Source organism: Salmo salar, unplaced genomic scaffold (genome assembly GCF_965601325.2).
Source record: "Salmo salar unplaced genomic scaffold, fSalSal1 ptg000412l, whole genome shotgun sequence".
In the NCBI taxonomy this organism is placed as follows: domain Eukaryota; kingdom Metazoa; phylum Chordata; class Actinopteri; order Salmoniformes; family Salmonidae; genus Salmo; species Salmo salar.
This window is the reverse complement of record NW_027675379.1, coordinates 290,001-317,500: the sequence shown is the minus strand read 5'-3', so window position 1 is coordinate 317,500 and position 27,500 is coordinate 290,001. Positions and strand designations below refer to the sequence as shown.

The window sequence follows — 27,500 nt, the reverse complement described above, 5'->3', positions numbered from 1 at the left end:
GCTAAAAAAAGTAATTCCACTGGTACCATAGTATCTCTATGGTAGTGACTGTAGAAGCTAATGCTAAGGAAGTGGTTGGTCTCTCTATGGTACCATAGTATCTCTATGGTAGTGACTGTAGAAGCTAATGCTAAGGAAGTGGTTGGTCTCTCCTCATACAGCCCTGAAGATTCAGGTCAGCTCCAGTACATTCTACCTCCTAGAGGAGATAGGAGGATACCTGCTGCAATGTAGAGGGATGCTGCAAGTCAAGGTGTGTTCTATATTCAGGATACATACAGTATACATACAGGATACATACAGGATACATACAGGATACATACAGGATACATACAGGATATATACAGGATACATACAGGACACATACAGGATATATACAGGATACATACAGGATACATACAGGATACATACAGGATATATACAGGATACATACAGGATATATACAGGATACATACAGGATACATACAGGATACATACAGGACACATACAGGATACATACAGGATATATACAGGATACATACAGGATATATACAGGATACATACAGGATATATACAGGATACATACAGGACACATACAGGACACATACAGGATACATACAGGATGCATACAGGATGCATACAGGATACATACAGGATACATACAGGATACATACAGGATATATACAGGATACATACAGGATACATACAGGATACATACAGGATACATACAGGATATATACAGGATATATACAGGATACATACAGGATACATACAGGATACATACAGGATACATACAGGATACATACAGGATATATACAGGATATATACAGGATATATACAGGATACATACAGGATACATACAGGATATATACAGGATACATACAGGATACATACAGGATATATACAGGATACATACAGGATACATACAGGATATATACAGGATACATACAGGATACATACAGGATACATACAGGATACATACAGGACACATACACTGCATTCGGAAAGTATTCAGACCCCTTGATTTTTTAAATATTTTGTTACGTTACAGCCTTATTCTAATATTGATTAAATCGTTTTTCTCCCCTCATCAATCTACACACAAAACCCCTTAATGACAAAGCAAAAATAGGTTTTTAGAAATGTTTTGAAAATGTATTACAAATAAAAAAATATATATATTACATTTACATAAGTATTCAGACCCTTTACTCAGCACTTTGTTGAAGCACCTTTGGCAGTGATTACAGAATCGAGTCTTCTTGGGTATGACGTTACATGCTTGGCACATCTGTATTTGGGGAGTTTCTCCCATTATTCTCTGCAGATCCTCTCAAGCTCTGTCAGGTTGGATGGGGAGCGTCGCTGCACAGCTATTTTCAGGTCTCTCCAGAGATGTTCGATCAGGTTCAAGTCCGGGCTCTGGCTGGGCCACTCAAGGACATTCAGTGACTTGTCCCGAAGCCACTCCTGCGCTGATTTGGCAGTGTGTTTAGGGTAGTTGTCCTGTTGGATGGTAAACCTTTACCCCAGTCTGAAGTCCTGAGCGCTCTCGAGCAGGTTATCGTCGAGGATCTCTCTGTACTTTGCTCCGTTAATCTTTCTCTCGATCCTGACAAGTCTTTTTTATTTAACCTTTATTTAACTAGGCAAGTCAGTTAAGAACAAATTCTTATTTACAATAACTGCCTTGTTCAGGTGCAGAACAACAGATTTTTACCTTATCAGCTTGGGGATAGTATCCCAGTACCTGCCTCTGAAAAACATCCCCACAGCATGATGCTGCCACCACCATGCATCAACATAGATATGGTGTCTGGTTTCCTACAGAAGTGATGCTTGGCATTCAGGACAAAGAGTTCCATCTTGGTTTCATCAAACCAGAGAATCTTGTTTCTCATGGTCTGAGAGTCTTTAGGTGCCTTTTGGCAAACTCCAAGCGGGCTGTCATGTACCTTTTACTGAGGAGTGGCTTCCGTCTGGCCACTCTACCATAAAGGCCTGATTGGTGGAGTGCTGCAGAGATGATTGTCCTTCTGGAAGGTTCTCCGATCTCCACAGAGGAACTCTGGAGCTCTGTTAGAGTGACCATCGGGTTCTTGGTCACCTTCCTGACCAAGGCCCTTCTCCCCCGATTGCTCAGTTTGGCCGGGCGGCCAGCTCTAGGAAGAGTCTTGGTGGTTCCAAACTTCTTCCATTGAAGAATGATGGAGGCCACTGTATTCTTGGGGACCTTAAACGCTGCAGACATTTTTTGGTACCCTTCCCCAGATCTGTGCCTCGACACAATCCTGTCTCGGAGCTCTACAAACAATTCCTTCGACCTCATGGCTTGGTTTTTGCTCTGACATACACTGTCACTGTGGGACCTTATATAGATAGGCATGTGCCTTTCAAAATCATGTCCAATCAATTTAATTGATTACCACAGGTGGACTCCAATCAATCAAATGTATTTATAAAGCCCTTCTTACATCAGCTGATGTCACAAAGTGCTGTACAGAAACCCAGCATAGAACCCCAAACAGCATGCAATGCAGGTGTAGAAGAACGGTGGCTGGGAAAAACACCCTAGAAAGGCCAAAACCTAGGAAGAAACCTAGAGAGGAACCAGGCTATGAGGGGTGGCTAGTCCTCTTCTGGCTGTGCCGGGTGGAGATTATGACAGAACATGGCCAAGATGTTCAAATGTTCATAAATAACCAGCAGAGTCAAATAATAATAATCACAGTGGTTGTCGAGGGTGCAACAAGTCAGCACCTCAGGAGTAAATGTCAGTTGGCTTTTCATAGCTGATCATTCAGAGTATCTCTACCGCTCCTGCTGTCTCTAAAGAGTTGAAAACAGCAGGTCTGGGACAAGGTAGCACGTCCGGTGAACAGGTCAGGGTTCCATAGCCGCAGGCAGAACAGTTTAAACTGGAGCAGCAGCACGACCAGGTGGACAGGGGACAGCAAGGAGTCATCAGGCCAGGTAATCCTGAGGCATGGTCCTAGGGCTCAGGTCCTCCGAGAAACAGAAAGAAAGAGAGAATTAGAGAGAGCATACTTAAATTCACACAGGACTCCGGATAAGACAGGAGAAATACTCCAGATATAACAGACTTACCCTAGCCCCCAGACCCATAAACTATTGCAGCATAAATACTGGAGGCTGAGACAGGAGGGGTCGGGAGACACTGTGGCCCCCGCCCGACGATAGCCGCGGACAGAGCCAAACAGGCAGCATATAACCCCACCCACTTTGCCAAAGCACAGCCCCCACACCACTAGAGGGATATATTCAACCATCAATTTACTATCCTGGGACAAGGCCGAGTATAGCCCACGAAGATCTCCCCCATGGCATGAACCCAAGGGGGGGGGCGCCAGCCCGGACAGGAAGATCACGTCAGTGACTCAACCCACTCAAGTGATGCACCCCTCCTAGGGACGGCATGGAAGAGCACCAGTAAGCCAGTCACTCAGCCCCCGTAAATGGGTTAGAGGCAGAGAATCCCGGTGGAGAGATGGGAACCGGCCAGGCAGAGACAGCAAGAGTGGTTTGTTGCTCCAGTGCCATTCCGTTCACCTTCACACCCCTGGGCCAGACTACACTCAATCATAGGACCTACTGAAGAGATGAGTCTTCAGTAAAGACTTAAAGGTCGAGACCGAGTCTGCGTCTCTCACATGGGTAGGCAGACCATTCCATACAAATGGAGCTCTATAGGAGAAAACCCTGCCTCCAGCTGTTTGCTTAGAAATTCTATGGACAGTAAGGAGGTCTGTGTCTTGTGACCGTAGCGTACGTGTAGGTATGTACGGCAGGACCAAATCGGAAAGATAGGTAGGAGCAAGCCCATGTAATGCTTTGTAGGTTAGCAGTAAAACCTTGAAATCAGCCCTTGCCTTAACAGGAAGCCAGTGTAGGGAGGCTAGCACTGGAGTAATATGATACATTTTTGGGGTTCTAGTCAAGATTCTAGCAGCCGTATTTAGCACTAACTGAAATTTATTTATTGCTTTATCCAGGTAGCCGGAAAGTAGAGCATTGCAGTAGTCTAACCTAGAAGTGACAAAAACATGGATTAATTTTTCTGCATAATTTTTGGACAGAAAGTTTCAGATTTTTGCAATGTTACGTAGATGGAAAAAGCTGTCCTTGAAACAGTCTTGATGTGTTCGTCAAAAGAGAGATCAGGGTCCAGAGTAACGCCGAGGTCCTTCACAGTTTTATTCGACACGACTGGACAACCATCAAGATAAATTGTCAGATTCAACAGAAGATATCTTTGTTTCTTGGGACCTAGAACAAGCATCTCTGTTTTGTCCGAGTTTAAAAATAAAACATTTGGCGCCATCCACTTCTTTATGTCTGAAACACAGGCTTCTAGCGAGGGCAATTTTGGGGCTTCACCATGTTTCATCGAAATGTACAGCTGTGTGTCGTCCGCATAGCAGTGAAAGTTAACATTATGTTTCCGAATGACATCATCAAGAGGTAAAATATATAGTGAAAACAATAGTGGTCCTAAAACGGAGCCTTGAGGAACACCGAAACTTACAGTTGATTTGTCAGAGGACAAACCATCTACAGAGACAAACTGTTATCTTTCCGACAGATTAGATCTAAACCAGGCCAGAACTTGTCCGTGTAGACCAATTTGGGTTTCCAATCTCTCCAAAAGAATGTGGTGATCGATGGAATCAAAAGCAGCACTAAGTTCTAGGAGTATGAGGACAGACGCAGAACCTCGGTCTGACGTCATTAAAAGGTCATTTACCACCTTCAGAAGTGCAGTCTCAGTGCTATGATGGGGTCTAAAACCAGACTGAAGCGTTTCGTATACATTGTTTGTCTTCAGGAAGGCAGAGAGTTGCTGCGCGACAGCTTTTAAAAAAAATTCTGAGAGGAATGGGAGATTCGACATAGGCCGATAGATTTTTATATTTTCTGGGTCAAGGTTTGGCTTTTTCAAGAGAGGCTTTATTACTGCCACTTTTAGTGAGTTTGGTACAAATCCGGTGGATAGAGAGCCGTTTATTATGTTCAACATAGGAGCTCTTTCAGTAGTTTAGTTGGAATAGGGTCCAGTAGGCAGCTTGAAGGTTTATTAAGCCATATTCTTGTGTCAAGAGATATAAGTACTAAAAAACCTGAGTGTCTCCCTTGATCCTAAGTCCTGGCAGAGTTGTGCAGATTCAGGACAACTGAGCTGAGCAATCAAGTCGTAGAAACATCTCGAAGATGATCAATGGAGACAGAAGCTAAATTTCAAGTCTCATATCAAAGGGTCTGAATACTTATGCAAATACGGTATTTCTGTTTGAAATGTTTTATACATTTGCAAAAAATGTTTAAAAAAAAACTATTTTCCCTTTGTCATTATGGGGTATTGTGTGTCGATTGATGAGGAAATTCATTTATTTAATCGATTTCAGAATAAGGCTGTAAAGTAACAAAATGTGGAAAAAGTGAAGGGGCCTGAACACTTCCTGAAGGCATTTAGCAGATCATTTTATCCAACCTTGACCTGTAACCCCTGATCCCTAACGTCTCTCAACATTGACCTCTAAACGCTGACCCCAACCTCTCTCAACATTGACTTCTAAACGCTGACCCCAACCTCTCTCAACATTGACCTCTAAACGCTGACCCCAACCTCTCTCAACCTTGACTTCTAAACGCTGACCCCAACCTCTCTCAACCTTGACTTCTAAACGCTGACCCCAACCTCTCTCAACCTTGACCTGTAACCACTGACCCCTGACCTATCTCTTCAGGGTAAAGGGGATATGGTAACCCATTGGTTGGAAGGGAAGCTGCCTCTCCAGCCCAGTAAGGACCCTGGTGTGAAGGACCCCATTAAGGACCTCAGCACTAAGGTGGCCAGCAGGAAGCCTGCATCCAGTATGTCTGTGCTGGACACGGACAGAGACAGAGAGATGGAGAGAAGAGAGAGGATGGGAGAGAGAGACAGAGAGAAAGAGATGTACGCCTCAATCCCTGGGCTCCTCAACCATGACCTGCTGCAGGACTCAGCCTGACCTCTAACCCTTTCCACTGTTGTGTACTCGTATAAATGAATCCTATCTATAGTGTCTGCTAATAGTTCCTATCTATGTTGGTGTATTTCTATCTATAGTGTCTGCTAATAGTTCCTATCTATGTTGTTGTATATCTATCTATAGTGTCTGCTAATAGTTCCTATCTATGTTGGTGTATTTGTATCTATAGTGTCTGCTAATAGTTCCTATCTATGTTGGTGTATTTATATCTATAGTATCTGCTAATAGTTCCTATCTATGTTGGTGTATTTGTATCTATAGTGTCTGCTAATAGTTCCTATCTATGTTGGTGTATTTGTATCTATAGTGTCTGCTAATTGTTCCTATCTATGTTGGTGTATTTCTATCTATAGTGTCTGCTAATTGTTCCTATCTATGTTGGTGTATATCTATCTATAGTGTCTGCTAATAGTTCCTATCTATGTTGGTGTATTTGTATCTATAGTGTCTGCTAATTGTTCCTATCTATGTTGGTGTATTTCTATCTATAGTGTCTGCTAATAGTTCCTATCTATGTTGGTGTATATCTATCTATAGTGTCTGCTAATAGTTCCTATCTATGTTGGTGTATTTATATCTATAGTATCTGCTAATTGTTCCTATCTATGTTGGTGTATTTCTATCTATAGTGTCTGCTAATAGTTCCTATCTATGTTGGTGTATATCTATCTATAGTGTCTGCTAATTGTTCCTATCTATGTTGGTGTATTTCTATCTATAGTGTCTGCTAATAGTTCCTATCTATGTTGGTGTATTTGTATCTATAGTGTCTGCTAATAGTTCCTATCTATGTTGGTGTATTTGTATCTATAGTGTCTGCTAATTGTTCCTATCTATGTTGGTGTATTTATATCTATAGTATCTGCTAATAGTTCCTATCTATGTTGGTGTATTTCTATCTATAGTATCTGCTAATAGTTCCTATCTATGTTGGTGTATTTCTATCTATAGTATCTGCTAATAGTTCCTATCTATGTTGGTGTATTTATATCTATAGTATCTGCTAATAGTTCCTATCTATGTTGGTGTATTTGTATCTATAGTGTCTGCTAATTGTTCCTATCTATGTTGGTGTATTTCTATCTATAGTGTCTGCTAATAGTTCCTATCTATGTTGGTGTATTTCTATCTATAGTGTCTGCTAATAGTTCCTATCTATGTTGGTGTATTTGTATCTATAGTGTCTGCTAATTGTTCCTATCTATGTTGGTGTATTTGTATCTATAGTGTCTGCTAATAGTTCCTATCTATGTTGGTGTATTTGTATCTATAGTGTCTGCTAATAGTTCCTATCTATGTTGGTGTATATCTATCTATAGTGTCTGCTAATAGTTCCTATCTATGTTGGTGTATTTCTATCTATAGTGTCTGCTAATAGTTCCTATCTATGTTGGTGTATTTCTATCTATAGTGTCTGCTAATAGTTTATATCTATGTTGGTGTATATCTATCTATAGTGTCTGCTAATAGTTCCTATCTATGTTGGTGTATTTCTATCTATAGTGTCTGCTAATAGTTCCTATCTATGTTGGTGTATTTGTATCTATAGTGTCTGCTAATAGTTCCTATCTATGTTGGTGTATTTCTATCTATAGTATCTGCTAATAGTTCCTATCTATGTTGGTGTATTTATATCTATAGTATCTGCTAATAGTTCCTATCTATGTTGGTGTATTTGTATCTATAGTGTCTGCTAATAGTTCCTATCTATGTTGGTGTATTTCTATCTATAGTGTCTGCTAATAGTTTATATCTATGTTGGTGTATATCTATCTATAGTGTCTGCTAATAGTTCCTATCTATGTTGGTGTATTTCTATCTATAGTGTCTGCTAATAGTTCCTATCTATGTTGGTGTATTTGTATCTATAGTGTCTGCTAATAGTTCCTATCTATGTTGGTGTATTTCTATCTATAGTATCTGCTAATAGTTCCTATCTATGTTGGTGTATTTATATCTATAGTATCTGCTAATAGTTCCTATCTATGTTGGTGTATTTGTATCTATAGTGTCTGCTAATAGTTCCTATCTATGTTGGTGTATTTCTATCTATAGTGTGTCTATTCTAACTATTCTGTTTAATTGTCTTTTATCCGATAAGACGTTAAATATCTAGACAGCTGTTTTTCAAAAAGTATAATATTGAGTTCAATCAATTAATTGTGTTTTTATTTTAGTGACAAAGTTTAAACGTTTAAAGTATTTAATTTAGTTGATCGATGGTAATGATGACGCTGAATAAAAACCATCGTGAATCAGTATGACTGAGTCCTGAGTGATGGGGATTGGTTTCACACACACACACACACACACACACACACACACACACACACACACACACACACACACACCACACACACACACACACACACAACAAGTTATCTAACATAGTCGTTAGTCCTAACTCTTCACATCGTCTCTACCCATGAGTGGAACTGCTTGACCATCTGCTGCAGAGGTAAACACACACACACACACACACACTCCTCAGGTCCTGCCTGAATTTCCCCACACCCATCTTCTCTCCACCCTCTTCATCTCTATCCCCCCCCCCCCCCCCCCCCTCAGTCCTCCTATCTGCTTCAGCAGTATGGGAGGGCTCCCTCTCTACCCCCCCCCCCCCCAGGACCGAACCGCAGAAAGCCTCCTGCGGTTCGGAATAGAGCAGAACACTACATCCTGTCTGTCCGTCTGTCCATCTGTCCGCCTGGCTGTCGGTTTGTTCGTCGGGCTGTCAGTCTGTCCGTCTGGCTGTCAGTCTGTCCGTCTGGCTGTCAGTCTGTCCGTCTGGCTGTCAGTCTGTCCGTCTGGCTGTCGGTTTGTCCGTCTGGCTGTCGGTCTGTCCGTCTGCTTGTCGTTCTGTCCGTCGGTCTGTCTGACGGCACACCTGGGCCCCATACACACCATAACTATTCGCCGACTCTACTAGCCCACACTACTCTACTAGTCTACTAGCCTACTAATCCAGTCTACTAGTCTACTCTACTTGTCTACTCTACTAGCATACTCTACTAGCAAACTCTACTCTACTAGTCTACTAGCCTACTAATCCAGTCTACTAGTCTACTCTACTTGTCTACTCTACTTGTCTACTCTACTAGCCCACACTACTCTACTAGTCTACTAGCCTACTAATCCAGTCTACTAGTCTACTCTACTTGTCTACTCTACTAGCATACTCTACTAGCAAACTCTACTCTACTAGTCTACTAGCCTACTATTCCAGTCTACTAGTCTACTCTACTTGTCTACTCTACTAGCATACTCTACTAGCATACTCTACTAGCAAACTCTACTCTACTAATCTACTAGCCTACTAATCCAGTCTACTAGTCTACTCTACTAGTCTACTCTACCAGCATACTCAACTCTACTAGCATACTCTACTAGTCTAAACTACTAGTCTACTCTACTAGTCTAAACTACTAGTCTACTTTACTAGTCTAAACTAATAGTCTACTTAATAGTCGACTTTACTAGTCTACTCTACTTGTCTACTTTACTAGTCTACTTTACTAGTCTACTTTACTAGTCTAAACTACTAGTCTAAACTACTAGTCTACTCTACTAGTCTAAACTACTAGTCTACTCTACTAGTCTACTTTACTAGTCTACTTTACTAGTCTAAACTACTAGTCTACTTTACTAGTATAAACTACTAGTCTACTTTACTAGTATAAACTACTAGTCTAAACTACTAGTCTACTTTACTAGTATAAACTACTTGTCTAAACTACTAGTCTAAACTACTACTCTACTAGTCTAAACTACTAGTCTACTAGTCTAAACTACTAGTCTACTCTACTAGTCTAAACTACTACTCTACTAGTCTAAACTACTAGTCTACTCTACTAGTCTAAACTACTAGTCTAAACTACTAGTCTAAACTACTAGTCTACTCTACTAGTCTACTCTACTAGTCTACTCTACTAGTATAAACTACTATTCTAAACTACTACTCTACTAGTCTAAACTACTAGTCTACTCTACTAGTCTACTCTACTAGTCTAAACTACTAGTCTACTCTACTAGTCTACTCTACTAGTCTAAACTACTAGTCTAAACTACTAGTCTACTCTACTAGTCTAAACTACTAGTCTACTCTACTAGTCTAAACTACTAGTCTACTCTACTAGTCTAAACTACTAGTCTACTCTACTAGTCTAAACTACTAGTCTACTCTACTAGTCTAAACTACTAGTCTACTCTACTAGTCTAAACTACTAGTCTACTCTACTAGTCTAAACTACTAGTCTACTCTACTAGTATAAACTACTAGTCTACTCTACTAGTCTAAACTACTAGTCTACTCTACTAGTCTAAACTACTAGTCTACTCTACTAGTCTAAACTACTAGTCTAAACTACTAGTCTACTCTACTAGTCTAAACTACTAGTCTACTTTACTGTCTTTCATATTAAAAGTCCAAATCTGTTTGAAATATGAACTAATCAATGCATGTAAGAGTGTAGAAAACATCCCATCATGTGTTTATGTCATTCAGAGGACTATAAACACTCAAACACAGTCCACTAATGAACAACACTCCAGCATTGATTAAGAGACAGAGAGGAAGAGATGAAGAGAGAGAGAGAGAGAGAGAGAGAGAAGGGGGGAGAGGAAGAGATGAAGAGAGAGAGAGAGAGAGAGAGAGAGAGAGAGGAGGGGGGAGAGGAAGAGATGAAGAGAGAGAGAGAGAGAGAGAGAGAGAGAGAGAGAGGAGGAGGGGGGAGAGGAAGAGATGAAGGGAGAGAGAGAGAGAGAGAGAGAGAGAGGAGGACCAGAAGGGGTCCAGGGATGTGTCTCAAACGGCTCCCCATTCCCTACATAGAGCGCTGCTTTGACCAGGGCCCATAGGACTCTACATAGGGCTCTGGTCTATAGTAGTGCACCTCATAGGGAATAGGGTGCCATTTGGGATGAATCCTGGGATGTGTTTTGAAGTGTTTTGGTTAATTAAATGCGTATGCACCGATGAGGACAATAGAGACTCTCTGTCATCCATCTTCCATCCATCTCTCATGTCCCCTTCACCCATTTCATTAGTGGTCCTCTACATATCAGACATCCAGACACATCAAAGAGCAGGGGCCACCTGGAGTGGCTGTGTGGAGTGTGTACGGAGTGTGTGTGTGTGTGTGTGTGTGTCGAGTGGAGTGTGTACGGAGTGTGTGTGTGTGTGTGTGAAGTGGAGTGTGTGTGTGTGTGTGTGTCTGTGTGTGTGTGTGTGTGTGTGTGTGTCGAGTGGAGTGTGTACGGAGTGTGTGTGTGTGTGTGAAGTGGAGTGTGTGTGTGTGTGTGTGTCTGTGTGTGTGTGTGTCTGTGTGTGTGTCTGTGTGTGTGTGTGTGTGTGTGTGTGTGTCTGTGTGTGTGTGTGTGTGTGTGTGTGTGTGTGTGTGTGTGTGTGTCTGTGTGTGTGTGTGTGTCTGTGTGTGTGTGTGTCTGTGTGTGTGTGTGTGTGTGTGTGTGTGTGTGTGTGTGTGTGTGTGTGTGTCACTACCATAACATTCAGGTACGGAACACATTTAAAAGCGGTGTCTTGTTGCTGCTGCTGCTTTCAAAGCAGGTTTTTTTTATTTCCTGACAACCAAAACGTCTTTGTTAGAGATAGTAGGATATCAGTGAGGTGGGTCACCGAGGTAGCCGGCCCTTTCAACACGCTACACTTTATAAAACCCTGTCAGCTATAGACCAACCTTATCCACAGGCTGAGGTGAACAAACCTCTGGTATCTACGGCCATGTTAGCTTCATTGTTTAGATTGTATTATCGTTTTATCAATAACCGCAGTCAAAAGCTGCCAGCTGCATTCTATTCAATCCCTCAAACCAATAAACACAGTCAGAGGAAGGTTCTCCTCAGAACAACAGACAGAGGAAGGTTCTCCTCAGAACAACAGACAGAGGAAGGTTCTCCTCAGAACAACAGACAGAGGAAGGTTCTCCTCAGAACAACAGACAGTGGAAGGTTCTCCAGAGAACAACAGACAGAGGAAGGTTCTCCTCAGAACAACAGACAGAGGAAGGTTCTCCAGAGAACAACAGACAGAGGAAGGTTCTCCTCAGAACAACAGACAGTGGAAGGTTCTCCAGAGAACAACAGACAGAGGAAGGTTCTCCTCAGAACAACAGTCAGAGGAAGGTTCTCCTCAGAACAACAGACAGAGGAAGGTTCTCCTCAGAACAACAGACAGTGGAAGGTTCTCCAGAGAACAACAGACAGAGGAAGGTTCTCCTCAGAACAACAGTCAGAGGAAGGTTCTCCTCAGAACAACAGACAGAGGAAGGTTCTCCAGAGAACAACAGTCAGAGGAAGGTTCTCCAGAGAACAACAGTCAGAGGAAGGTTCTCCAGAGAACAACAGACAGAGGAAGGTTCTCCTCAGAACAACAGACAGAGGAAGGTTCTCCTCAGAACAACAGTCAGAGGAAGGTTCTCCTCAGAACAAGACACAGGAAGGTTCTCCTCAGAACAACAGACAGAGGAAGGTTCTCATCAGAACAACAGACAGAGGAAGGTTCTCCTCAGGACAACAGACAGAGGAAGGTTCTCCAGAGAACAACAGACAGAGGAAGGTTCTCATCAGAACAACAGACAGAGGAAGGTTCTCCTCAGAACAACAGACACAGGAAGTGGTTTGATTTTAATTAAGGAAAGACACTATCTGCATCTCTTACTTTCTCTCTCTTTTTTTTTAATAGAAATCATTTTTTGCACAATATGAAAAAATGTTCCTCACATCTAAGACGAACTAACATGGTAAAGGAAGTAAAGAAAGGAAGGAGAAGCATTCAGCATGGTGGTGTATAAATGAGTCTGATCAGTAAAGACAGACTTCATCACAGTAGGCAATGGGATGGAGACTGGTCCAGGGTCCTTTGTCTTGGGAATGTCCACGGTATTTAGCTGTGGGGGAAATGAGGGATTGATATGAGTTTCATTTGTTGTTTTGTGAAGTTATAAATTCGACAGAGGGCAGTTAAAAAAAAAATACATGTGTAGAATATTCATTTAAAAAAAACACGCGCACAAACAAACAAAACACTCACATCTTATTAGCTGGGACGACAACAGAGATATTCAGAACGTAGACATGTCAAAAGTAATGAAAAGACAGAGGATATCCTCAGAGAAAATGATTTGGTAAGGAGAGAGTGTCCAGGTAGAGATTGGGTTACACCTTACCGTAGGAGTTCAGTAGCCTAATGCTACTGCAGCGGTTTAGTTTGGAGTTAGAGTTAAACTTACTGTTACTAGTTTAGTTGTTAGTTAGTGTTCTGAGTTAAACTTACTGTTACTAGTTTAGTTGTTAGTGTTCTGAGTTAACTTACTGTTAGTAGTGTAGTTGTTAGTGTCCTGAGTTAACTTACTGTTACTAGTTTAGTTGTTAGTTAGTGTTCTGAGTTAAACTTACTGTTACTAGTTTAGTTGTTAGTGTTCTGAGTTAACTTACTGTTAGTAGTGTAGTTGTTAGTTAGTGTTCTGAGTTAAACTTACTGTTACTAGTGTAGTTGTTAGTTAGTGTTCTGAGTTAAACTTACTGTTACTAGTTTAGTTGTTAGTGTCCTGAGTTAACTTACTGTTACTAGTTTAGTTGTTAGTTAGTGTCCTGAGTTAACTTACTGTTACTAGTGTAGTTAGTTAGTGTTCTGAGTTAACTTACTGTTACTAGTTTAGTTGTTAGTGTCCTGAGTTAACTTACTGTTAGTAGTTTAGTTGTTAGTTAGTGTCCTGAGTTAACTTACTGTTACTAGTGTAGTTAGTTAGTGTTCTGAGTTAACTTACTGTTACTAGTTTAGTTGTTAGTGTCCTGAGTTAACTTACTGTTAGTAGTTTAGTTGTTAGTTAGTGTTCTGAGTTAACTTACTGTTACTAGTGTAGTTGTTAGTTAGTGTTCTGAGTTAACTTACTGTTACTAGTTTAGTTGTTAGTTAGTGTCCTGAGTTAACTTACTGTTACTAGTTTAGTTGTTAGTGTCCTGCGTTAACTTACTGTTACTAGTTTAGTTGTTAGTGTCCTGAGTTAACTTACTGTTAGTAGTTTAGTTGTTAGTTAGTGTTCTGAGTTAACTTACTGTTACTAGTGTAGTTGTTAGTTAGTGTTCTGAGTTAACTTACTGTTAGTAGTGTAGTTGTTAGTTAGTGTTCTGAGTTAACTTACTGTTACTAGTTTAGTTGTTAGTGTCCTGAGTTAACTTACTGTTACTAATTTAGTTGTTAGTGTCCTGAGTTAACTTACTGTTACTAGTTTAGTTGTTAGTGTCCTGAGTTAACTTACTGTTAGTAGTGTAGTTGTTAGTTAGTGTTCTGAGTTAACTTACTGTTACTAGTGTAGTTGTTAGTTAGTGTTCTGAGTTAACTTACTGTTACTAGTTTAGTTGTTAGTGTTCTGAGTTAACTTACTGCTAGTAGTGTAGTTGTTAGTTAGTGTTCTGAGTTAACTTACTGTTACTAGTTTAGTTGTTAGTGTCCTGAGTTAACTTACTGTTAGTAGTGTAGTTGTTAGTGTCCTGAGTTAACTTACTGTTACTAGTTTAGTTGTTAGTGTCCTGAGTTAACTTACTGTTAGTAGTGTAGTTGTTAGTGTCCTGAGTTAACTTACTGTTAGTAGTGTAGTTGTTAGTGTCCTGAGTTAACTTACTGTTAGTAGTGTAGTTGTTAGTGTCCTGAGTTAACTTACTGTTACTAGTTTAGTTGTTAGTGTCCTGAGTTAACTTACTGTTAGTAGTGTAGTTGTTAGTGTCCTGAGTTAACTTACTGTTAGTAGTGTAGTTGTTAGTGTCCTGAGTTAACTTACTGTTAGTAGTGTAGTTGTTAGTGTCCTGAGTTAACTTACTGTTACTAGTTTAGTTGTTAGTGTCCTGAGTTAACTTACTGTTAGTAGTGTAGTTGTTAGTGTCCTGAGTTAACTTACTGTTAGTAGTGTAGTTGTTAGTTAGTGTTCTGAGTCTGAGTCGGGGTAATCTTACTGTTGAGGTAGTGCCGCTGGTGCTTTAGTTGTGTAGTTTGATGTTGAGTCTCTTCTCCAACTGTCTCTGTGCTGCTATTCTACTCCCATAGATGACGTAGGTCCACGACAACACCACTACGGCCAGGAGGAGCTGGAAACAACACAATATTTAGAGCAACTTCCTAAGTGTGTTTACAGACTTATAGGTTAAATAACAAAAAAGGCATACAATATTTAAATGTACTCTCTCTTATGTTTACAGGGGTTAACTTCTAAATTGTTTACGATGACATAGAAGTTAGCTAGCTAGCTGTGGTACTGACACTGTGTGTGTGTGTGTGTGTGTGTGTGTGTGTGTGTGTGTGTGTGTGTGTGTGTGTGTGTGTGTGTGTGTGTGTGTGTGTGTGTGTGTGTGTGTGTGTGTGTGTGTGTGTGTGTGTGTGAGAGAGAGAGGCAGGGAGCTGGCCACTTTGGCCAGTGCTGAAACTGCCTGCTAGCTAACGTTAGCTAGCTGTCATCCAGGATAGTTCGCTAAACTCGCAACGTTTTCAAACATATTGCGGATTTTAAAAAACGGTAACTGTAATCCGTTACGTTACCAGTTCAAATATTGTAATCAGATTACAGATACTTTTGAAAAACTAGATTTATTACTTTCAGGATTACTTTTAAATTCAGAAAGGATGTTTGCAGAAAAAGAAAAAACCCATTCTCAATGACATTCAAATCAGCATTGAAAAAAGGCACAAGTTTAAGTTTGTTGCACCTGGGTGAGTCTGACCACAAGTCAGAGACCATTATGATGTCAGAGACCACTGTGATGTCAGAGACCACTGTGATGTCAGAGACCATTATGATGTCAGAGACCACTGTGATGTCAGAGACCATTATGATGACAGAGACCATTATGATGTCAGAGACCACTATGACAACACAACAAATGTGTTTGATGGATTGTGGGAAAAGAGCAGGAAAAGGCTTTTGTAGGCTACAGTCCAAGCTATGTCTTCCAATGGTGCGACTGCTGTCGGCATCCAAAGATGATCCAACTAGAATAACCGCTTGGAGGTAAAGGATGACAGCAGTGGTGTAGTCTACGGCGATACGGACATCACTTACTATTGATATCTACATAGTGCTGTTCACAAATCTAAATGTGTATTTGAACCCAATAATGGTTTAATTCAAGAAGTTTAAGCTGCCTATAAATCATTGTTATTGAAACCAGTGGACAGCTAGTGAAAAATATGCTCTTCCAACAGCTGCATAGTGCGGATCCCAACCTACGGAATAAAAGTGGGGCTTTTATTGCTCATTCTAATTCATACTGATATATAAATAGATCCATAGGCCTAATGGACACATGCTCAAACTCACACACTTTTGATAGACTTAAAGGGGCAATCTGTAGTTACTACATCTATTTTTGGACATATATCCATTGATTGTTGAAGAATATAACTTATAAATGCCTTATGATCTTAGTTCAACTGTCACACTCCATCAGAACCCCAAATATAAGCTTGTTTAACAACAATGTTTGTAAACATTGTACATGTAAACAAATAATGTATAGTCTCATAACATGGTTATAACTATAATGTTGATATCATAGATGGTCAGTCCTTACATCCCTAGCTCTGTCTATTAATCTGAGAGTGGTTACATTTCTACAGGCCAATCCCTCAGTTTTTTTTACCAAAACAGAGGCGGGGCGAGCCATTTTATTATTGTTCCATCTGTGGATTTGCCCTTTAAACAGCTGCATATTATCAAGATATCTGGGTCACCAACTAAAAGGTAAACAACAGGCCTATAGTAATGCAGCATATGGCACTCATTTTTCACATGTAAATAGCCCTTTTCAGTAGTGCTCAAAGCCATTCCATGAGCACAGCATTTATTTTTCAACTGGAATCAATGAGCCCAATCTGTCCTCCATGACAATACAATCATAAACAACAGAATAGGTCTGGCTAATAAGTCCTTAGTTTTGGGGGTTATGCTCAGGTTAAACAATTTGGCTAATCTATACTTCCATATTTCCAAGTCCTATTCTTGAAGATCAAGGGGTATAACATTTATTGGAATGACTGGAATTCTGATAGACTTTGGTTTTTAATGTAAAGATATAATTTAATCATATTATTATATGTAGTAGAAAGCCATGGGTTAGAAGAAGCCTACATAACCAACCCATAAAGTAAAATGTAACATCCATATATGGCCAGCAATGTAAACTTTAACATTGATTTATCCTGAAATAGATGTCATTCAATTGGTGACATACGTTTGTCATCTTCTAACGGAATGTAATCAGATTACGTTACTTAGTTTGGGTAATCCAAAAATTTAATTACTGATTATAATTGTGGACATGTAACAGATTACACTTAGAAAGTAACCTAGCCAACCCTGTATATTGGCCACATGTTGTCTGGCTGGATACGTTCAGTTGGGAGTTATGTGATTAGCTATGTACTGTAGCGTAGATAAATAGGGCCGGTCACTGTTTGTTATTGAAATGTAGACCTAGCTCACATTTTGGAAGTATTATCCCTTGCAGTTAGCTAGTTAGCTAACTAGCACAACCAGTTGGCTAAAACAACCAGCTACGGGGAACATTAAAAAAACTAACTCACAACAGAGTAGAGTCTATCCAATGCTCGGTTGCTGATGTTTATCATCTTCAATTTTGGTAGAAATGGACTCAAACCAGGTTTAGTTTAGCTGCGGTTAGCTGGTTAGCTAGCTGGTGTCCATGTCCATGTCCATGACAACGCGGATTGTAAACAACGGAGCGGTCCCCCAATCAATAGCTTCCCTCTGGCGCCTTCTGGCGGAATTACGGACAGAAACAGACAATAACAACAGCTACCAGCACCAGAAATGATTACATGACAATTGTCCCATTTATAGATGAGATGTGGACGTTTAATACTAATAAAACAAGATTAAATAGTTTATACCCAACAACAATAACAAAAGTGGATGCAATTGAATCGACATAAAACCTATATTTGATCTCCTTGACAACCAGAGGGTTGCGGAAAGTATCCCAGAATCCTCTTTGTTGCCAATGGCGCTCTGCTTTCTGATTCACAACAGTCTGCTACCTTTCCGATATCCTACCATATATGTTTACAATTTCTACTATTATTTAGTTCTGAATTATTAGTAGTGTTGTCAGATAGTTTAGCTGATGAGCTAGACTAATGGATTCGGTGTTGTGATGTTTTTGAACTGTGAACCGGGCAGGAAGAGAGACACACTCATGAGCTAGCCGCTAGGTTAGCCTGTCAGCTGACGAGCTATCTAACGTTAACTATAAATCAACATCAAAGTTGTATTTTTTTATTTATTTGTGTATTATTATTATTATTAGTGCTAGATAACTCGCTAGTGATGCAGCGAACCAGGGCATGGATGGTTAGCTAGCGTTCAACTTCGGCTACTGGAGACGACATGTGGACAGACACGGAAGCAGCACGTTACCCAGCTGTGAAGGATATTTTCTACATGTTGTGGATGAAGCCGACACGTTTCACTCTACATATGAATCCTAACAGGTACATTAACTTTAAAACGTAGGTATCTAAACAGGGAAATATCTAAGCCGTAAGACTAGATCACTGGTAACATTGTTGTTGACCCAACATCCCCATAGTAGGCTAACCTACATTCATCTCAGCCCTACATACACTTTAGGCAGCTCCATTTTTTTTTTTTTTAAGTGATGTAATTGGGGAGTTTGATCAACTGACACTGTATCCAGGTAAGTCATGTTGTTGAACCGGTCTAGGCAGATGGGAGTGTTAGAGTCTGTGGGACGCGTTGGCCCGAGACAGACTGCAACAAAGGGTGTCTTAATAAGAGGGCTCCTCCTGTTCCTAGGGCTCTGGTCGAAAGCAGCACACTATACTGCCCTACCAAGCAAAAAGGCAGTAACTGCTCATAGCGTGGAACTGAGAAAAATTGATTTTATTTACCTTGGTTTCGTTACTGCTAACATGACCCCCATTTTCTTCAAAACGCAATACGAGGCAGGATACCTATCCACATGATTAAGCATGTATTTAATGTAGCAAAAATGACAACTCATTTTTGACCAAATGAGCATTTGCTGCCTTTTTGCTTGGTAGGGCAGTATAGGGAATAGGGTGCCAACTAAGGTGTTCAGGAAATCCTTCCTACCAGCTCTAGGCTCTAGAATAATGTTTTTCTTCTCTGATCATTTATCTTAATCCTGTCTCTGGGTGGTGTGTCCGCTGTGTAAGCAGCCGCTCTCCTCCATCCTTACTCTCAAACCTCCTGTACCTGGAGAAAACGGGACCGCAATGATCGCAGCTGCCATGGTGACCACCAGAGCAGGTGGTAACCATGGAGAGTGAAAGAGGAGGAGGAGGAGGTGGAGAGGAGACGGTCAGGACGAAGGTGGAAAGGGTGGGAACTCCTCTTCTACCCCGGCCAGAGGATGGAGGGATCGATGGACAGATGAGAGGTAACTTTTTGTTGTTGTATTGTTCAAGTTAGCAACCGTTTCTACACTCTGTTAGCTACAGTAACTAACAGAGTGTAGAAATTGATTAATTCAGTCTGGAATGGTCTGGCTGACTGGTTAGTTAGTAACTGTTTCTACACTCTGTTAGCTACAGTAGCAGTGGCGATAATAACTTGTGTTTAGAAAATGACGTGGCGTCGCCAGTTGTTGTGTTTAGATTTGGACAGTGTAACACACGTCCACGCATATCCACTTTCTTTCTATGCTTGTTTAATTCAGGAGAGGTGGATTACCCATAATGCTCATTGACTGAACATTCCAATTTACCATGGCAATTATGCACCACAATAATAATTCTATGGTAAAGGACAGACCAGTAAGCTTTGCAACCAAATCATTTTACTGCAGCCTAGTGTCAAGGTTTGCAGTAATGTTGGATGATCAAATCCCTATCCTCTGAACCTTGGTTACAGTGGGAGCTGGCAATGTTCCACAGCTCATTGGTCAACATCGTCCAACGCATCATCACCACGCGAATCGCACGCCGTGATCGGGAGGGAGGGAGGGAGGGAGGGGGCGGGGTCATCCAGGACGAACTCCACCTGTTTCCAGCTGGCACGGATGGACCACTTCCTCCACGAGCTGGTGAGCACGCAGACATTTAAATACTTTATTTGAATCCACCAATCCCGTTAGTCGAGGCTGCCGATGAGCACACACACATCCTTTCCCTAACCCTCCAGTGTCTCTCCCTCATATCAGTTCCACCCGTTCTCCTCTCTCCAAGGAAGCCTTTGACCAGCTGGTCATCTACGACCCTCCGGCCGCCGACCTACGAGGACGGTATGACATCATCAACCAGTGACACTGACCTCTCTGTCACCTCCATCTCAGAGGAAGAGGTATTGTTTTGTTACTACTTTTTGACTGAGTTGGAATGAGCTTCCAGTTGGCTCATTCATCCCCTCCCTCCTCCTCTCCCCTGGAACTATTCCCCAGATCGTTGAGGTCGTTGGGGTAAATGAGAATGTGTTCTCAGTCAACTGACCTGGTCAAATTAATCAATAAAATCATATTTTTTTTGTCTGTGTCCTATATGGCAGCCTATTCCCTATTAAGTGCTCTACTGCCTATGTAGTCCACTGTGTAGTCCACTGTGTGGGAATAGGCTGCCATTTGGGACTATACCTTAGAGTTGCTGCACTGTTTGAGAGGAGAGTTGGCGAGGAAGTGTTACATTATACTGTGTACACTATGCTGTTCTGTTCATATAACTATCTATCTCTATCTATCTAGGAAGAGGAGGGTGGGTCGGAGGGACGGAAAGAGAGAGACGGCAGCAGAAAGTAGCGCATTGTCGGTAACAGGAAGTAGGAGTGGAAGGGAGGAAGAGGGGAGCCGGGAGGGAAGGAAGAGGGGAGCCGGGAGGGAAGGAAGAGGGGAGCCGGGAGGGGAGGAAGAGGGGAGCCGGGAGGGGAAGAAGAGGGGAGGCGGGAGGGGAAGAAGAGGGGAGGCGGGAGGGGAGGAAGAGGGGAGGCGGGAGGGGAGGAAGAGGGGAGCCGGGAGGGGAAGAAGAGGGGAGGCGGGAGGGGAGGAAGAGGGGAGGCGGGAGGGGAGGAAGAGGGGAGCCGGGAGGGGAAGAAGAGGGGATGGGAGGAAGAGGGGAGCCGGGAGGGGAGGAAGAGGGGATGGGAGGAAGAGGGGAGGCGGGAGGGGAGGAAGAGGGGAGGCGGGAGGGGAGTGAGGGAGAACATGGCTAAGACCATAGTACTCCACATACACTGGGTGTAGAGGATAATCAATAGTGTTGCTGTGGACACTGGGTAATCTAACACACCTGTTTGACCTGTGATACTGTAGTACTACTCATGTTACTTTACTGAGTCAGTTCAGGAAGCATTCGATGTCCTGTATTTGTGTTAACCATGGCAACCAGCAGTGTAAATAAAGAGATGTGTGTCTGTGGATCCTTTCCCCTTAATGTATTGTTGATGTCAGCCACGCCCATCTTTTCAAAGAAACACCATTTATTTCAGTCTCTAATTGAGTAAAGAGGCTACTTGTATAGTTTCCACTTGTTGTTACCTGATTTAAAACAGCAACAACCGTCGTTAAACACAATGAGAATAAGGTGAGGAAACAGTCCACGTCAGACAGGACCATCTTTTCAAAGAAACACCATTTATTTCAGTCTCTAATTGAGTAAAATAAGTAGATTTCTTCTTATTAATAATACAGAAAACTGAGGTAAACGGCGATACTGTACACTGTAAAACGGAATGTTCTATTCTCAGCCATCTTTCCAAATAAAACACAATTCAATCATATCTCTATTTGAGCAAAATACGTCGTTTTCCTACTGAATTCAGGTTAAGAGCCCCACAGTCAGGCAGACATCTGAATGTTCCATCATATAGTGAGAACAATTACGTTTCCCTGGCTGATACGGCTTCTACTTAGAAACACTATAACAGAAAATGAATGAATGTCATTCGCTGCTGTGAACATGTCTGAAATATAACCGCATAATTAACACAGACCCACCGCGGACCTTCGTGTGAGAAACGGCGTTTCGTGGTCCTGTTTTGTCAACGAGCTCAAAGGTATTCCAAACACTGGTGGTGACCAGACGATGCCAGTAATCAAGGTATTCCAAACACTGGTGGTGACCAGACGATGCCAGTAATCATGGTATTCCAAACACTGGTGGTGACCAGATGATGCCAGTAATCATGGTATTCCAAACACTGGTGGTGACCAGATGATGCCAGTAATCAAGGTATTCCAAACACTGGTGGTGACCAGATGATGCCAGTAATCAAGGTATTCCAAACACTGGTGGTGACCAGATGATCCTAATAGTTTAGTTAGTAAACGATGCCTCCTCCGGTATGTTCTATTGTGAACTGTCTGGGACTCGTTGTTTCCCTATTTACAACTCAAAATATATTTTACTGATATTAAGTCAATTACTAAATGAATTGCAATACACTAGTCTCAAATATATGTCATCACCCCACCACCACATTCTGAAATGGCATGTTTGTCCCCTCCACCCCAGCTTTATATTTGGAATGTGATACACAACAAGGAAACGGTGTTGCTTTAGGACCATGCAGACGCCTCCGAGCGGTCGGGTCGGCTGTTTAGGGTGTTTAAACTACTGGATTGTGGACTACGTGGACAACAAAGGAAACGGTCTTGTAATGAAGGCCTAGAGTCTTGAAATTCTGTGCATTGTTCCCTCTTCTCACAAGGAAACACATTTGCCTCAAAGACCCACAAGGTCCGCCATGTGTACGAAAATGGAACCCTTATAGGTCACGGTCAAAAGTAGTGCACTTGGGAGTGCTATTTGGGACATAATCCGGGTAACTGTTTTTCAGATGATTATGGTGTTATGACAAGATGCTGCTTTGCATAATATTGTATAATACATTTGTCACAGGGAATTCTTCCTTAATAAAATGTTTTATTAATGTAATGGTATTGAGCATTATTTCATCATTTGAGTCATGATCAATAAACTATTATCATTACAAGTCATATAACGTTAAGTCACTTGATCATCTGTCAGTCTTTTCATTCCTACCCTCTGCTAGTTCATTGACACAGTACCTCTATTGATCAATTTCATCTATCTTGTGTGGTATATACCGAATGTTATTTGGCATAGATTATTAGTTCACCACGACCATAGAGACTGATCTTTGGTCCTTTTTTTTTTGTTGCGTTGCCCTCGCTAGTGGGTTTATGTAACGATTAGCTGAGTCCAAACTGATCCTAGGTCTGGGTTTAACTACCTCTAGGGACTTTTACTGAGGCAGGCGTTTCGTTTTATTGTGACTCGGGAAGTTTCGGTTTCGTTTCTTCAGGCTGGCGAGACGTGAGGCGCGGTTTCCACTGACATGTATAGGAGATCAGCTGAATCACTGCGACCAATATCACGGAAGACTACACACCACTATACACGTCGAGCAGCTGTCAGCTTTAATGCAAGAGACATAGTCAATATCTCTCTGCTGTCAGTTAATCGATCATTTCATCGATCATGTATGAGTCTGAGAAGCGCAATCTACTGAGGTGTAGTGAATACCTGGTTCATATTTTGCGACCGTCTTACGTCAAAGGCTTCATGACAACTTACCTGCAACCAGGTACAGTATGGATAATTTCGCTTTGTTACTTTACCTACTAACGGTAGTCTATACGGTTGTTTTAGCTACTAACGGTAGTCTATACGGTTGTTTTACCTACTAACGGTAGTCTATACGGTTGTTTTAGCTACTAACGGTAGTCTATACGGTTGTTTTAGCTACTAACGGTAGTCTATACGGTTGTTTTAGCTACTAACGGTAGTCTATACGGTTGTTTTACCTACTAACGGTAGTCTATCCGGTTGTTTTAGCTACTAACGGTAGTCTATACGGTTGTTTTACCTACTAACGGTAGTCTATCCGGTTGTTTTAGCTACTAACGGTAGTCTATACGGTTGTTTTAGCTACTAACGGTAGTCTATACGGTTGTTTTAGCTACTAACGGTAGTTATACGGTTGTTTTACCTACTAACGGTAGTCTATACGGTTGTTTTAGCTACTAACGGTAGTCTATACGGTTGTTTTAGCTACTAACGGTAGTCTATACGGTTGTTTTAGCTACTAACGGTAGTCTATACGGTTGTTTTAGCTACTAACGGTAGTCTATTAACGGTAGTCTATACGGTTGTTTTAGCTACTAACGGTAGTCTATACGGTTGTTTTAGCTACTAACGGTAGTCTATACGGTTGTTTTACCTACTAACGGTAGTCTATACGGTTGTTTTAGCTACTAACGGTAGTCTATACGGTTGTTTTACCTACTAACGGTAGTCTATACGGTTGTTTTAGCTACTAACGGTAGTCTATACGGTTGTTTTACCTACTAACGGTAGTCTATACGGTTGTTTTAGCTACTAACGGTAGTCTATACGGTTGTTTTACCTACTAACGGTAGTCTATACGGTTGTTTTACCTACTAACGGTAGTCTATACGGTTGTTTCATATCGACGGTCAGCCTTTTGATGACATGATTTTTGTTTTCATTTCTGTCTCACGCTGAGAAATGGTTTGCATGTAGAGAAATGACTGAAATGACAGGTGTGGTAGTGCCATAAAGCGACCTACCGCCCGCCAGACCCCCCACCACCCTTCGCGTGACCGCGCACGCATTCAATAACTTCATTGCAGCGATTTGCGTGAACGCGCACGCATTCAAATCTTCATTGCAGCGATTTGCGTGAACGCGCACGCATTCAATTCTTCATTGCTGCGACCTGCCTGCTATTTGAGATTTTGAGGTGTGTGGTTTTATGTCGCTTTGATCGCGGGGGGAAACACTAGTAATGTCTGCAGTTTTCGGTTTGGCTATTTGTTTCAAGTGTATTAGTCTATAAATAAATATCTTTGCCAAAATTCGTCATCTCTCCCATGTCTTATTGGACTAGTAGTTGTTCTGAAATGTTTATTTCTTGCCTACGTTTGGTTCCCTCCTCTATGTTTTAATATAACACACATACATTAATTATTAATTTCGGTTGCCTATCCCGATGTGAAGTGTGTTCTATAGAAAGTATTTGACTCTGATGTGTGCCACAGAAAGTACTTGACTCTAAACTACAAAATTAAGGAAATTAGAAGGTGGGGTGGGGGGGGGGGGGGTTTAGCCTTGCCGAGTATAAAGAAAAAAACATTTATTTTGAAACATTTTGTAATGTTTAAGAAAATTAAGATAATACAGAAATAGTATCAGACAATAACACAACACATCGCAGAAAGTTAAGTTTGTTTTAACAAACATTAAATAGGAAATACAAATGTCGATCTTTGCATAATAAGATATAAAATGACAAATCACTTTCTGGAACAGAGACCTTTTTTTTGGATGGCAGCAATAACCTTTAAAGTTTAGACAGACAGACGCACACATTACACACACATACATTCACACATATTATACACACATAGGGCACACACACATTTTACACACGTGTATGTGGTCACCTGTATATTCTGTGTTATGTATGTATTTATTAGTTCTTAGTTAGACAACAGCGCATATACATATTTTCCTCCCCAAGCCGCGTTTATTGTATTGTTTTGGAAAAAAACGTGTGTAAATACAAAACGTATCATTACATTCTTTATCATCTGTGATGTTGATTATATACAGTATGTTGTTCATAGCAGTGCAGCCATATCACCTTGTAGTCAGAAGAGTGTATTTTCATTTCTATTATTATTGTCGTTATTGTGTTTTGTGGTTGAGGGGAAGGGGGAGGTTGATGGGGACGATGGAGGTGCTGGGGGTGTCCTATTGAGGGCTGATGGGGAGGGTGGAGGTGCTGGGGGTGTCCTATTGAGGGCTGATGGGGATGGTGGAGGTGCTGGGGGTGTCCTATTGAGGGCTGATGGGGATGGTGGAGGTGCTGGGGGTGTCCTACTGAGGGTTGATGGGGATGGTGGAGGTGCTGGGGGTGTCCTACTGAGGGTTGATGGGGAGGGTGGAGGTGCTGGGGGTGTCCTATTGAGGGCTGATGGGACCTATTGGGGAGGGGATTCTTCACGGAGGCACATTCGGTCCTAGTTTTGTTTCTTATACTATTAAATTATTATTTTATTTTTTTCTTCTATTATTATAACAGTTTACTGTGATTATGGATATGCACTTACGTTGACTTATATATTTGAACTTTCTTTTTTCGCCCAGAGTACACATTTTAGATATATTATTGTTCAAATTATTTTTATTATTACTACTGTACCTACATTCTTAAAAACTAAGACAGAAAAAGTGTAAAAAATAAATAAATAAATGTAGGAAAAGCTAAAAGAGGGAAAAGCATGATGGGTAGAGAGAACAGTAGAGGACTCTGAAACCTATTATTACTGAAATAACTACTTCCTTTTGTGACTAGAGTCTTAATACTTCCTGTGGTACACATCAAAGGGTATGATAGGTCACCAAATAATGATTATGACGTGTGCCAGGCCTTGCCGTCCCAAAATAGAAGGGGGGGGGGGGGGGGGGGGATTTCGTCAGGCAAGAAAATAGCCTTGCCGAAATCCTCCCTCCTTTCTAATTTCCTTTGAAGTGGGAGGGGAGGATTCTGGCAGGGGGGGGGGGGAGGGGGGAGCTTTTTCGGCACAACACCGTCACTTCCGTCTTTACACCACTAGAAAGTGTCAATGTACAGCAATTCTAACTTTTCTGTCCTTATTCCGCTTTACGGCCTCTCCTCTCCCTCTCATTTCACATGTAGACCTACATTGTAGTCATTTTGCAGACACAGCGACTTACAGCAGCAATTAGGGTTACCTGCCTTGCTTTCAAGTGAGCTCTTAGCACGCTAGGTTACCTTTCCTCTTCCTCTCCTCTTCCTCTCCTCTTCCTCTTCTCCTGAAATGAACCTTTTGTGTTCCGCGTTCCAGAGGTTGCAGAGAGGATCCTATCAGAGGAGAGTAAGTCTGTGACGTCAGCAGCCCAGGTGTTTCTAGACCAGGTGTGTCTCCTGGACGAACTGGGATGGTACCAGGCCCTGCTAGACGCCCTGGACGCAGAAGGTAGGTGTGTGTCTGTGTGTGTGTCTCCTGGACGAACTGGGATGGTACCAGGCCCTGCTTGATATTGTTGTTATTGTTGTTGTCTCTAGACTATAAGGGTCTGTGTGAGGCCCTGAAGAAGTGGGACTTTCAGATCCTGGAGAGCACCAAGATACACAGAGTGCTTCTGGAAAGGATAGAACCCAGCTTCACCAAAATGATCAAACCCAGAGACCTGCTGCTACACCTGGGAGATTGTCTCAGAAAGAGAGAGTATGAAGAGATACAGGCAGTGAGTTATACAGTATTAATATAGTTATAATATACTAGTTATATAGTCATAATATACTAGTTATATAGTATTAATATATTCATAATATACTAGTTATATAGTCATAATAAACTAGATATATAGTATTAATATAGTTATAATATACTAGTTAC

The 27,500-nt window shown here is 41.4% G+C and overlaps 3 protein-coding genes and 1 long non-coding RNA gene across 6 annotated transcripts in view; 3 read left to right on the top strand and 1 right to left on the bottom strand.

Annotated features, from left to right (window-relative positions):
• Positions 1–6,081, top strand: part of LOC106593473 (atrial natriuretic peptide receptor 2) — a 64,479-nt gene extending 58,398 nt beyond the window's left edge. Inside the window, exons 22-23 of the mRNA XM_082971750.1 lie at positions 162–253; positions 5,745–6,081. Of these exons, the coding sequence (XP_082827876.1) occupies positions 162–253; positions 5,745–6,008 (356 nt within the window). The 3' untranslated portion in view covers positions 6,009–6,081. The remainder of the gene's footprint in view (positions 1–161; positions 254–5,744) is intronic.
• A 6,620-nt stretch (positions 6,082–12,701) lies between these two features.
• Positions 12,702–17,816, bottom strand: LOC106578232 (uncharacterized). Its single transcript, XR_001322389.3, has 3 exons — positions 17,620–17,816; positions 14,997–15,128; positions 12,702–12,934 (listed from the first exon to the last, which is right to left on the bottom strand). It is a non-coding gene; the product is annotated as an uncharacterized LOC106578232 (long non-coding RNA).
• Positions 17,817–18,036: 220 nt separating this feature from the next.
• LOC123739377 (uncharacterized) lies at positions 18,037–20,918 on the top strand. Of its 2 annotated transcripts, none has more exons than XM_082971746.1 (5): positions 18,037–18,546; positions 19,258–19,478; positions 19,952–20,123; positions 20,241–20,380; positions 20,775–20,918. In XM_082971746.1, the coding sequence occupies exons 3-5, from the start codon at positions 19,964–19,966 to the stop codon at positions 20,826–20,828; spliced, it is 354 nt and encodes a 117-aa protein (XP_082827872.1). In that variant the 5' UTR covers positions 18,037–18,546; positions 19,258–19,478; positions 19,952–19,963; the 3' UTR covers positions 20,829–20,918. The 2 variants fall into 2 exon arrangements, 1 of the variants encoding a protein (XP_082827872.1); XR_006767709.2 differs by having other exon boundaries at positions 18,051–18,546; positions 20,266–20,380; positions 20,775–20,906.
• Positions 20,919–23,342: 2,424 nt separating this feature from the next.
• The window catches only part of rigi (RNA sensor RIG-I), a 36,871-nt gene continuing 32,713 nt past the window's right edge, over positions 23,343–27,500 (top strand). The window contains exons 1-3 of one of the 2 annotated variants that reach the window (XM_045713743.2): positions 23,343–23,635; positions 26,946–27,077; positions 27,167–27,348. In XM_045713743.2, the coding sequence (XP_045569699.2) occupies positions 23,530–23,635; positions 26,946–27,077; positions 27,167–27,348 (420 nt within the window). In that variant the 5' untranslated portion in view covers positions 23,343–23,529. 2 annotated transcript variants of the gene reach the window in all.

What these genes read in the sequence shown, in the direction of transcription:
- LOC123739377 (XM_082971746.1), top strand. Translation starts at nt 19,964, where the DNA reads ATGTTCCACAGCTCATTGGTCAACATCGTCCAACGCATCATCACCACG. An exon ending in ACCACTTCCTCCACGAGCTG is followed by an intron (nt 20,124 to 20,240) that starts GTGAGCACGCAG and finishes CCCTCATATCAG; the next exon opens with TTCCACCCGTTCTCCTCTCT. An exon ending in CCTCCATCTCAGAGGAAGAG is followed by an intron (nt 20,381 to 20,774) that starts GTATTGTTTTGT and finishes CTATCTATCTAG; the next exon opens with GAAGAGGAGGGTGGGTCGGA.